Here is a 12,497-nt window from a genome sequence, read left to right as displayed (position 1 = left end):
TTCTTCATCTTGGTTGACTGATAAAGATAAGCAGAAAAGTACTAACGGCTTTGTGTGCTTATTCCTGAAAAGCTCCGAGTCCTAACAGGTATAGGAAACACTAATTTTCTAAAGTGTGGACTAGACTTTAATATGAGCTAATGTGGCCTACACAAATGTAAAGTGGTGTGTTTGGTGAACTTTATTATTTATTTATTTTTGGGGGGCTGAACTGACAACAGAGAGAGCTGCAGTCACACGGAGACCGTGCAGACAGCCGTAAACGGCGCTGCAAGGCCCAAAAAACCTCCTCTACTTTATCCTATGTAGTGTTTTTCCACAAGTTAGCTGGATACGGGTGGAAAGTCACTAATAGGAATTATTAGAAAAAATGAGCAGCAGACTACACTACTTGAAAAAAAAAAAAAAAGAACAGTATGAGGCAATGAACCACCCTCCCTGAACTGACAACCAGCTATGGATGGCCTATGGCTGCACACAGACTAGAGAGTGGGCTGCACTCACACACACACACACACACAGACCTTGCAGATCGCTGTGAAAACAGCGCTGCAAGGCAAAAGCAAGGTGATTAGTAGGTGAACACAGCAAATTAGCCTTGGAAAAACACAAAGAAGCAAATCGCTATCTCTAAACTGGCCCTCAGTCAGCAAACAGCGTCCTGTCACTAACTGAATTCACAGCAGAGTGAGCGAAAAATGGCGCCAGCGACTTTTAAACTGCATCATGACATCATTTCAGCAGCCAATCACAGCCTTGCCAGTAGTTTCATGCCCTCCATGCTGAACAGGATGTGCCCACACTTGGAATCATTCTCATTGGCTGAATTCGTGCAGTTTGAATCTGGGAACTTCCGATTCCGGTATCCGATACGCGGCAAGTATCGGAATCCCGGTACCCGATACTTGCGGTATCGGAATGCTCCACACTACTTATCAGCTCTTATTCCAGGAATAGGATCTGACCTGCGGACTTGGGAGCAGGCCACTAAATAGTGTACTGAACTGTGGTGTCATGTTTCACTTTCAATGTATTTTATACAGCTTTATTTGAATAAAACTTTATATCCTAGATTTAAGCATGTAAAAAAAGCATGTAAATAAGTAAACTATCATTTAGGCTTCTATGCATATTATCTATTTATGTGTGCTAGTTTCTTTGTTTCACAATGTAAACTGCATTTGTTTTTGCATCTTCTAGAAATTAAAAATGCTATGGATAACTGTAAAACAGTGCCAAACACTGACCAGGAAGACACAGATGATGATGGCGTAGGCGATGTTTGTGACAGCTGTCCTACTATTCGGAATCCAGACCAGGTAAGCTTATTTTATTTTCACGTTAGTAAGCAATTGGAAGCAGGGTTGTAATTATGGTGGGTGCAGGGGTTGCAGACTGCACTCAAAGTCAAGGGGCTAAAAGCCACTTTGGCCAACATTAGGAAACCAATGCCAATAAAGATTCATGATTGTTGGGGACTTTGCTGGAGAAGATTGCTTAAGCCACGTAATACCTTTTTGTTTTGTTCACATATTTTTCTCAACTTTTATTACGTTTTATCAAAACTGCACTCCTCAACATTGAAATTGTAACACCAAGAAGGTTAAGTCACGAGATAGTGAAAACCACAGGATTTATTTATGTTATTCATATGCAAATTGTGAAACATTTTCAAAACAGCTCTATTTATTCAGTTTCAAGTATGAGCTCCATATCCAAGAATAGAGACACAGTGCTTTGAAAAATCATTCATACCCCATGAACTTTTCCACATTTTTTCACATTGCACCCACAAAGTTAAATGTATATTTATAGAGATTTTATGTGATATACTAACACAAAGTAGAAAGTATTTGAGAAGTGTAAAGGAAATGATACATGGTTGTCTAAATAATTTAAAAAATAAAATTGTGACATACATTTGTATTCAGCTCCCTGTTGCCTCTAAATAAAATTCCAAGTGTCCCCAGAAGTCATATAATTAGTATATTGAATACACCTAGGTGTAATTTATTCTTAGGATAACTACAGCTGTGCTGTGAAGGCCTCAGAGGTTTGTTTGAGAATGTTAGAAATCAAACAGCAGAAAAAAATCAACACACCAGACATGATAAGGATAAAGTTTTTCAGAAGTGTAAGGGTATGTGCACACGCCCGGATTTCTTGCAGAAATTTCCTGAAGAAAACCGGAAATTTTCTGCAAGAAATCCGCATTTTTTTTTTGCGTTTTTTTTGCGTTTTTTTCGCGGTTTTTTTAGCATTCTGCAAGCGTAATTAGCTTGCAGAATGCTAAAGTTTTCCAAGCGATCTGTAGCATAGCTTGGAAAACTGACTGACAGGTTGGTCACACTTGTCAAACATAGCGTTTGACAAGTGTGACCAACTTTTTACTATAGATGCTGCTTTTGCAGCATCTATAGTAAAAGATAGAATGTTTAAAAATAATAAAAAAAATAAAACAATGCTTATACTCACCCGCAGACAGCTGATCTCCTCACCGGCGTCCGTTCCGTATAGCTGGTGTGTGCGCGCAGGACCTTCCATGACGTCGCGGTCACGTGAGCGGTCACATGACCGGTCTCGACCAATCACAAGACGGCGACGTCATCGGCAGGTCCTTCACCGCACACCAGCTACAGGAACCGAAGCGACAGCGTGCAGTGGAGAGGCGGGAAGACATCGAAGGTGAGTATAGGACTATTTTTTATCTTAATTCTTTTTTTTTACCAATTATATGGTGCCCAGTGCGTGGAGGAGAGTCTCCTTTCCTCCACCCTGGGTACCAACCGCACATAATCTGCTTACTTCCCGCATGGTGTGCACAGCCCCGTGCGGGAAGTAAGCAGATCAATGGACTCCCAGGTGTGCGGAATCCCCTGCAATTCCGCATTTTAATGAACATGTTGCTTTTTTTTCCGCGATGCGATTTTTTCGCGGAAAAAAAGGCTACATTTGCACAAAAAATGCGGAATACACTGAAAATAATGGGAGGCATATGTAAGCGTTTTTTTCGCGTTTTTATCACATTTTTATAGCGAAAAAAACGCGAAAAATACTGAACGTGTGCACATGGCCTAAAGCAGGGTTAGGGTGTAATTAATAGCCCAAGCTCTGAACATCTCACAGAACATTATTCAATCCATCATTCAAAAATGGAAGTACAGGGTGGGCCATTTATATGGATACACCTAAATAAAGTAGGAATGGCTGGTGATATCAACTTCCTGATTGTGACACATTAGTATATGGGAGTGGGAAAACTTTTCAAGATGGGTAGTGGACAGGGTGGCCAGTTTGAAGTTGGCCATTTTGGATCCAACTTTATTTTTGCCAATGGGAAGAGGGTCATGTGACACATTGAACTTATTGAGAATTTCACAAGAAAAACAATTTTGTGCTTGGTTTTAACATAGCTTTATTCTTTCATGTGTTATTTACAAGTTTATGACCACTTATAAAATGTGTTCAAACTGCTGCCCATTCTGTTGGATTGTCAATGCAACCCTCTTCTCCCACTCTTGACACACTGATAGCAACTGATAACAATACATTATTACGGATGCATTTACATGTGCTGAGTTTAGACCGTTAAACGAGTGTGATCGACAATGCTGACAATATAAGTTTGTTGCTTGTTTATTGACCTCTTTAAACAGATTGATAAAGAATGATGGTCAGAAAAGATCAGTATTAAATCATTCTGTCCCAATGCAGTACCATATTATCAGCAGCACATCTGCAATTTAAACCAGGCGATATGCTGCTGAAAATAAGGATTTTTGTTCCGCCATAAACAGTCCATTCACCTGATTAATGACAAGCATGTTGTTCGTTTATTTGGTGAATGAATACATGTTTAGACATATGAACTCTTGTCTGTTCAGCTGGGATTTATAAATGGGTGATACATACACACACACACACACACACACACACACACACACACACACACACACACACACACACACACACACTATGTGTCACACTATGTGACACTGTAGTGCCAGCATCTCTGCCTTTTCACTTCCCTGCCGACTCACTCACTGCCACATTCCCCGTCCCACAGTCCCCGTCCCATGTCCGTCATTTCTAGTGGCCTTCTGGAAGATTTTCGATGAGCCTGGCCATCCATCCTCAGCGGCCTTTTCTCACCTCCCACTTCGTCAGGGAAACCTTACAGTGGGCCAGTATGCGGTAAGTTTCCGCTGTCTCTTGTCTGAAATCACCTGGAATAACAAGGCTCTGGTGGCCACCTTCTGGGAGGACCTTTCTGGGCTAATCAAAGAAGAGCTGGCCAGTTGTGACGTACCCACCTCACAGGATGACCTGATGTCTCTGGCTACCTGGATTGACATCAGGTTCAAGGAGCATACAAAGGAGATAACCCATTGGAGAAGACCTTTACACCTAGCACCTTCCTTTTAAAAGCCCGTCTTACAACAAGCCTCAGTCTCAGCATCCTCCCCAGAGTCTATACAATTTGACAAGGTGACGATGGTAAGGCATCATAAGGAGTCCAGTCATGCCGAGAGATGGTGCTTCTATTGTGGCAGTTCTGAGTTTGTCATCTGCTCCTGTCCAGGGAGACTGGGAAACTCTTAAGCATAGGGTCTGTTGGAGAGGCCACCCTGGGCCACCCTGGGTGAGAATTACCTCTCTCTGTCAGTAGTTGTTTCCTGTGACAACATCCATTTTGTTGAGTCAGCCTACATGGACTCTGGTTCTGCAGATAATTTTATCCAACAGGTCCTCATGGAGCGATAAAAGATGCCTAACCAACGTCTACAGGATCCGTTGGTGGTTTCTTTGGTGGATGGAAGACCTTTCTCCGAAGCCATCCTTTTCATTACTGAACCAGTGTAACTTTGGGTAGGAATGTTGCACTTGGAATAAATTCCTCTTAATGTGCTGTCCGGTCTGTCTCACCCTCTACTTATAGGTCTGCCATGGCTGCAAAAGACAAGCCTGTCTTGGACTGGAAGTCCAGAGAAGTACACCGCTGGGGTCAAGACTGTCACAAGAGTTTTGTTGATCCCATTTGTACTGCCCAACCTGTGATTTCACCCGCTAATTTGCCTGCTTTGCATGCGGCATATTGGACATTCGCGTCTTTGATAAAAAGGAGGCTGAGACTTTACCACCCTGCAGGGCGAATACCCTCTACAAAGCCATAGCTATCCCCTTTCACAGGGTGAGAGCTGTGCCATGTCCGAATATATTGAAGAGAACCTTGACAGAGGATTTATAAGAAATCTTCCTCCCCGGCTGGAGCGGCTTTCTTCTTTGTGAAGAAATTGGATGGTTTTCTACAACCCTGCATCGATTATAAGGGTCTCAACCAAACTACAATCAAGAATATATATCAAAAATAACAAAATAAAAAACTGTGAGTGGCGCTATGTAGCACAGGGCAATCTTCCTGCTGTGGGTACAACTATCACCACCAGAGATTGTAACAATGAAAATAGCTAGAATAGATCGATGATTGCATAAAAATCTGCATTCATCTGTGCTCGCTCGCACTAGGGGGGACGCATGCTTGTTGGGACACTGCTGCACGCGGTCCATAGAGGAGCGACAGGCTGCTACCGGCCGGAGCAGTGAGTCAACACCTGCTGAACTACTTCTCGCAGCAACACTTCTCTCCCCGTGGACTTCTGACAGGGGTAAGAATTTTATTGAAATATTTTCCGGACTTCATTGTGCTGGCTATCTACATTGACACTGGATGCTGGATTTTAAGTGTTGGTTCTACTGGGTTTGGTGGATTATCACAGTAGCCCCAGACCTATTGCAAACACTCTAGTCCTATTTTTTAGGGATTACTACCAGCACGAGTACAGATGAATGCAGATTTTTATGCAATCATCGATCTATTCTAGCAAGAATATATATCCTCTGCTTCTCAACTCGTCTTAAAGGTTCCAGAGTCTTCACAAAACTCGACCCAAGAGGGGCGTATAACCTGATTAAAATTCTCCAGGGAGATGAATGGAAGATGGCCTTTTGTACTCTGTAATTCCCCAGCAGTCTTCCAAGAACCAAGAACTGGTAAAAGATATCTTCCGGGACCTCCACTACATGTATGTGGTAGTTTACCTTGATGACATGTCTTAGTTTTCTCTGCTGATCTGCCAACATACAGGTGGGACATTCACCAGCTTCTGCAGAGGTTAAGTAGGAAGTGTGCATACCAAATATAAAAAATGCATTTTCGAGCAGACTTCTCTTCTGTTTCTGGGGTACATAGTCTCTGAGACTGGCCTGATAATGGATCCCAAGAAAGTATCCGACACATTGAAATGGCTAAGTCCAGACGTTCTAAAGTCTATCCAACAGTTTCTTGGGCTCACGAATTACTACTGCCAATTCATTGTGCATTTTTCCTCTCGGACTGCTCCTATTTCTGCCCTGACTTGCAAGGGGGTCAGTCCTAGGGAGCGGACACCAAAAGCAAGAAAATCCTTTGTGTCTCTCAAGCAGGCCTTCTCCTTAGCTCCTGTGCTGCATTTTCCAAACATTAACAAGCAATTCTTTCTGGAGGTGGATGCTTCCTCCTCAGGGGCCGGTGCCATTCTTATTAAGAAGCCTTCATCCTGCCCCATGGTGACCTGCGGCATTTTTTCCAAAATCTTCTCTGTTCCCGAATGCAACTACTCTATAAGCAATCGAGGAACTGCTAGAGAATTAGAGAATAATCCGGCTCTGGAGTAGTGGCAGTACTTGCGGGCAGGAGCTATGCACCCTATGGTTGTATATACTAGCCACAAAAACCTTGCCCATCAGCAATCCACACAATTACTTAAAGGGCCCCTGTCACCCCCCTCCAGCCGTTATAAACTAAAAGAGCCACCTTGTGCAGCAGTCATGCTGCAGTCTAACAAGGTGGCTCTTTTAGTTTTTGATTCAGTTATTCCCTCAATAAAGCGTTTTAAAATTTGTACAAAATAACCTGTCCTTAGACCTGGAGGCGGTCCGAAGCTTCCTCGGTGAATCTCCCAATGGCCGTCACTCTTCTCTTCTGGGGATGTGGTCGCCGCCCCCTGAGCGCTGTTTCTTCTTAAATCCGGCGCCTGCGCTGTGCGTGCCTGCCTGGGGCAGGCGCAGTCTTCATTGTCCGTCATAGGTCAGATGCAGGGTGCCTGACTGCGCCTGTGCCGGCAGTGCGGCCACCCTGTTGCTGAATCCCCGCCCCGCACTGTTATTCATTATGCACAGTGCAGGGCTGGGGTTCCTGGGCATGCGCACTGCGCTGTTCAGACGCTCCCCCGGTCCCCCGCCTTCCAGCGTTGCCGTAATATACAGGTTTCCTTGCCAGCGTTTGGAATGAAGCAGCCGCAAATAACAACGCTGGAAGGCGGGGGAGCTGGGGGAGCGTATGAGCTGGGGGAGCATCTGAGCTGGATTGGAAGGGATTTGGTCTTGAGGAAAGGTCCCAGGAAGAACATCCATGCACCTCTCCTCCTGGAGAGATTCAATGCAGGCATGAACAAGAGGGGGTGTACTGTAGCTCCGGGGTCTCTGCCTTCTGCCTCATTTCCTCTGCAGAGATGCCGACTCCCTCACCGCACAGTCCCCATCCCACACTTCCTGCTCTAGCTGGTGATGCCCAGGGTGCAGGCACAGTGCTGAAATTCCTGGGGAACTGTGCTTAGTGCGCCATCATAAAGTATCCCCAATCAATGGCTGGGAGAAACTCATTATATAAGACACCTCTACCTGATGTGCCTGTGCAACATTGTAAGTTTGTTCATAACACTCTAGATAGTACTCAGGTCCCAGTTCTAATATTCCTGTATACCTGCCTGTCTATCTGCCAAGCCAGCCTGCCTGTCTATCAAGAGTGCCCGCATGCCTATCAGCATAGATGCTCATGAGGAGAACATAATTTTACCTCTAAACAAGTCACTAGTTCGACCACACTTAGAATACTGTGTACAGTTCTGGTCTCCGGTGTATAAGGCTGGTTTCACACTTGCGTTTTTGTCTGCAGCGTTTTTTGCACAAAAAACGCATGCGTTTTTTCCCCTATATTTAACATTGAAAACGCATGCGTTTTTTTGTACGCGTTTGGTCGCGTTTGTAAACGCATGCGTTTTTTTTCTGCATGCGTTCATTTTCAAAAATGCAACCTGTAGCATTTTCTTGCGCGTTTTTTTTGCCGCGAAAAAACGCATGCGTTTTTTCGCGGCAAAAAAATGCATTGCTGTCTATGTAATTGCATGCGTTTTTAAGCACATGCGTTTGTTTGCGTTAAAAACGCATGCGTTTTTATAGAAAAAAAACAGAAAACACACTGAAAAGCCACCCACCACCATCAAGGTGATAAAGGGATCCAAACCCTAACCCTAACTCTACCCCTAACCTCACCCCTAACCGTTTAATGACAGTCATAGTGCCACGTATTTAAGTGCCACATATATAAAACAACTCACAGAAAAGAGCGACATGGGTCCCATATATAGTGTTCCAACTGTCAAATATGACTATCTATACCCAAATACTGCAGGACTAGTAAGTGTATACTCCCAAAATACATTTTAACAACACAAGAGATTGGAGTTCCATACACATAAGTAATGTAAAAACGTGATAAACTTTATTAGAAAAAGCACATAAATTACATACAAAACATACACAAAGTGATAAAAAGGACGAAACACCTATTTTAAAGACAATTAAGTCCTCGGCATGAAAAGTAAATGTCACTCACACCTGAATATGGGTACGTACTCTATTGTAAGAAAGATGCCAAGTGCCTGTCATAGTGATCGGCACATGTTAGGCATACATAGCAATGGTAATACACTTAGTAAATGCTTTTCTTACCCATGGTGGAGGCAGGTAAAGTGCCGAGGTACTCAGTCAACCCCCTCTAACGCACGTTTCGCGTAGGCTTGTTCACAAAGAGGACAATGGAGTAAGTTCCCGGCTCCCTGGTCCCTCCTTAAATAGTGGCATTCACATAAAATGAATTAGTGGTGCGCGTGCGCATCCCCTCTGCTGCCGGAACTAACGTACACGCACAGCCGCCCTGCATTAAGAGTAAACACGGGTAGTGCCTTGCGGGTGTTCAGAAGTATATATCTACGGTGTTTCATTGTTGCGCGTGCGCAGTACCGCCACCGCCGGAGGTAACGCGCCTGCGCTGCCGGCTTACATCAGGGACGCATGTCGAGGGAAATCCCTCTGATGACGTCAAACAGACATGCGCACCTGGGGAATTGAAGCCGGGAGTACAGACGCCCATCCGTCGGCGCCGGGTGCACGCGCATAGACACAATACACCGTATTGAAGAGTGACAACAGAAGAAGATATACATATACTTCGATGGAATGTAAGTATTACCAATCGAAGTAGATTATATCATTATATTAAATAGCTAAATGCTTCCACCACTTGAAGAATACCCTCTAGAAGATACGAGACGCATGGACATGACATACATATTGTGACTAAATATAAAAAAATAAAAAGCATATTACAAAACAGAAGTGCACCAAAATGATCATAAAGATCATGATCCATCCCTAACATACGATAATCCAAACACATATGAAACGTAAGAAAACATCATATATATTAATGAAGTGATACATGTGAATACAAGGATCACAATGATCCATAACAATTATTAAAAAGTGACATAAATAAGAAATAATTTTGTTTTTCTAACACATACCATATACATGATAAATATGCAGACAATAAAGTGCACAAGTGCAAAAAAATCGAAGAAGGAACCAAAACGTGGTTATAAAAACGTGATAGCACGTCCCCCTCTTCATATACACCGATATCTTCGAGATTTGCCAATAATGGGTTCTTCAAATCTTGTAGAATGTCACAAAAAGGAGAAAGACCATAGGCCGAGAAACACACTCTAAAGATAACAACAAAAATATAAGTATAGAGAAAACAGACTAATAAAAAATACGAGTAGTGTTGAGCATTCCGATACCGCAAGTATCGGGTATCGGCCGATACTTGCGGGTATCGGAATTCCGATACCGAGATCCGATACTTTTGTGGTATCGGGTATCGGTATCGAAACAACATTAATGTAAAAATGTGTAAAAGAGAGAATTAAAATGAAAAATATTGCTATACTCACCTCTCCGACGCAGCCTGCACCTTACCGAGGGAAGCGGCAGCGTTCTTTGTTTAAAATTCGCGCTTTTCTTTCCTTACGTGAAGTCCCGGCTTGTGATTGGTCGCGTGCCGCCCATGTGGCGGCGACGCAACCAATCACAGCAAGCCGTGACGTAATTTCAGGTCATTCAGTATTTTAAAATTACGCTCCGGCTTTGTGATTGGTTGCGTCGCAGTCACATGGGCGACGCAACCAATCACAGCAAGCCGTGACGTAATTTCAGGTCCTTAAGGATTTTAAAATTACGTCCCGGCTTTGTGATTGGTTGCGTCGCAGTCACATGGGCGACGCAACCAATCACAAGCCGTGACGTCACGGGAGGCTGGACACGCGCGCATTTTAAAATGCCCGCGAGTCCAGCCTCCCGTGACGTCCCGGCTTGTGATTGGTTGCGGCGCGGTCAACCAATCACAAGCCGGGAGGCTGGACACGCGCGCATTTTAAAATGCCCACGAGTCCAGCCTCCCGTGACATCCCGGCTTGTGATTGGTTGCGGCGCGGTCAACCAATCACAAGCCGGGAGGCTGGACACGCGCGCATTTTAAAATGCCCGCGAGTCCAGCCTCCCGTGACGTCCCGGCTTGTGATTGGTTGACCGCGCCGCAACCAATCACAAGCCGGGACGTCACGGGAGGCTGGACTCGCGGGCATTTTAAAATGCGCGCGTGTCCAGCCTCCCGTGACATCACGGTTTGTGATTGGTTGCGTCGCCCATGTGACTGCGACGCAACCAATCACAAAGCCGGGATGTAATTTTAAAATCCTTAAGGACCTGAAATTACGTCACGGCTTGCTGTGATTGGTTGCGTCGCCCATGTGACTGCGACGCAACCAATCACAAAGCCGGAGCGTAATTTTACAATACTGAATGACCTGAAATTACGTCACGGCTTGCTATGATTGGTTGCGTCGCCGCCACATGGGCGGCACGCGACCAATCACAAGCCGGGACTTCACGTAAGGAAAGAAAAGCGCGAATTTTAAACAAAGAACGCTGCTGCTTCCCGCGCTGAGGTTCAGGCTGCGTCGGAGAGGTGAGTATAGCAATATTTTTTATTTTAATTCTTTCTTTTACACATTAATATGGATCCCAGGGCCTGAAGGAGAGTTTCCTCTCCTTCAGACCCTGAGAACCATCAGGAATACCGTCCGATACTTGAGTCCCATTGACTTGTATTGGTATCGGGTATCGGTATCGGATTGGATCCGATACTTTGCCGGTATCGGCCGATACTTTCCGATACCGATACTTTCAAGTATCGGACGGTATCGCTCAACACTAAATACGAGCAATTAAAATGCAACCTTAGATCCACCAGGACATCTTATTGCTGCACAAGGTGGGAACATGTGGATGAGGACATCATAGAAAAGGGGCAAAGCTCAGCTTTTCATTTAATCCCACAGGAGACATCGAATTAAGGGTGACAATCCATCTACATTCTGTTTGAGCTAACAACCGCTTCAAATTCCCCCCTCTACTCCCACAGTGCACTAGATCAATACCCATGATCCGTAAACCCCTGGGATCACATGCACGTAATAAGCGGAAATGCTTAGGGAGGGTTTTTAAAGTAGAAGTATCTTCAACTTCTTTAGCGTCGGCAATATCTCTTACATGCTCTCGTACACGAATACGGAGCTGGCGCGATGTAAGCCCTACGTATATCTTGGAGCAAGGACATGTGGCCATATATACCACATATGTACTGGTACAGCTGATGCGGTGTCGAATCTGAAATTTCGCTGTGCCATCCGATGACGAAAAATAAGTACCTCTGATTAAATTCTTCTCTTTACAAGCTAGGCAATCCCCACATGGAAAACATCCCCATGTTGGATGCCGATTTTTTGGATTCAGGGGATTGATTACTTTTGCCACGTAATGGCTTTTTACAAGCAGATCCTTAATGCTCTTCCCCCGTTTGGCAGTGAACTGTGGTCTTATAGGGAGATTCACAGCCAAAATCGGGTCAGTAAGAAGTACTGACCAATGGGTTTTAATTATATCCTGCATCCGTTTCCATTGACAATTGTACGTAGAAATAAATCTAGCACAATTGTCAAACGTTTTCTGCTTGTTTTTCCTAAAGAGTAATTGGTGTCTCTCAGTATTTTTCGCTCTTAGGTATCCATTTTTGATACAGCGGTTGCTGTATCCGCGAGCTTTAAACCTCTCTTTTAAATTTTCAGCTTGTACCTCAAATTTTTGATCTGTTGAGCAGATCCGCCTCATCCTGAGGAACTGCCCAACTGGGATGGCCTTGATAGTATGTGTGGTATGGGAGGAGGACGCATGCAATAAAGAATTTACTGACGTTGTTTTCCTATATACATCTGTAT

General features: G+C 44.2%; 1 protein-coding gene across 1 annotated transcript in view; it reads left to right on the top strand.

Annotated features, from left to right (window-relative positions):
• LOC143766163 (cartilage oligomeric matrix protein-like) overlaps window positions 1-12,497 on the top strand; it is an 883,353-nt gene that overhangs the window by 506,444 nt on the left and 364,412 nt on the right. The window contains exon 11 of the mRNA XM_077253630.1: window positions 1,201-1,319. Coding sequence (XP_077109745.1) covers window positions 1,201-1,319 — 119 coding nt within the window. The remainder of the gene's footprint in view (window positions 1-1,200; window positions 1,320-12,497) is intronic.

The sequence above is a fragment of the Ranitomeya variabilis genome, chromosome 1 (genome assembly GCF_051348905.1).
Source record: "Ranitomeya variabilis isolate aRanVar5 chromosome 1, aRanVar5.hap1, whole genome shotgun sequence".
Lineage (NCBI taxonomy): Eukaryota > Metazoa > Chordata > Amphibia > Anura > Dendrobatidae > Ranitomeya > Ranitomeya variabilis.
Note: the sequence above shows the minus strand (reverse complement) of the source record. Positions and strands in the feature narration are given on the sequence as shown.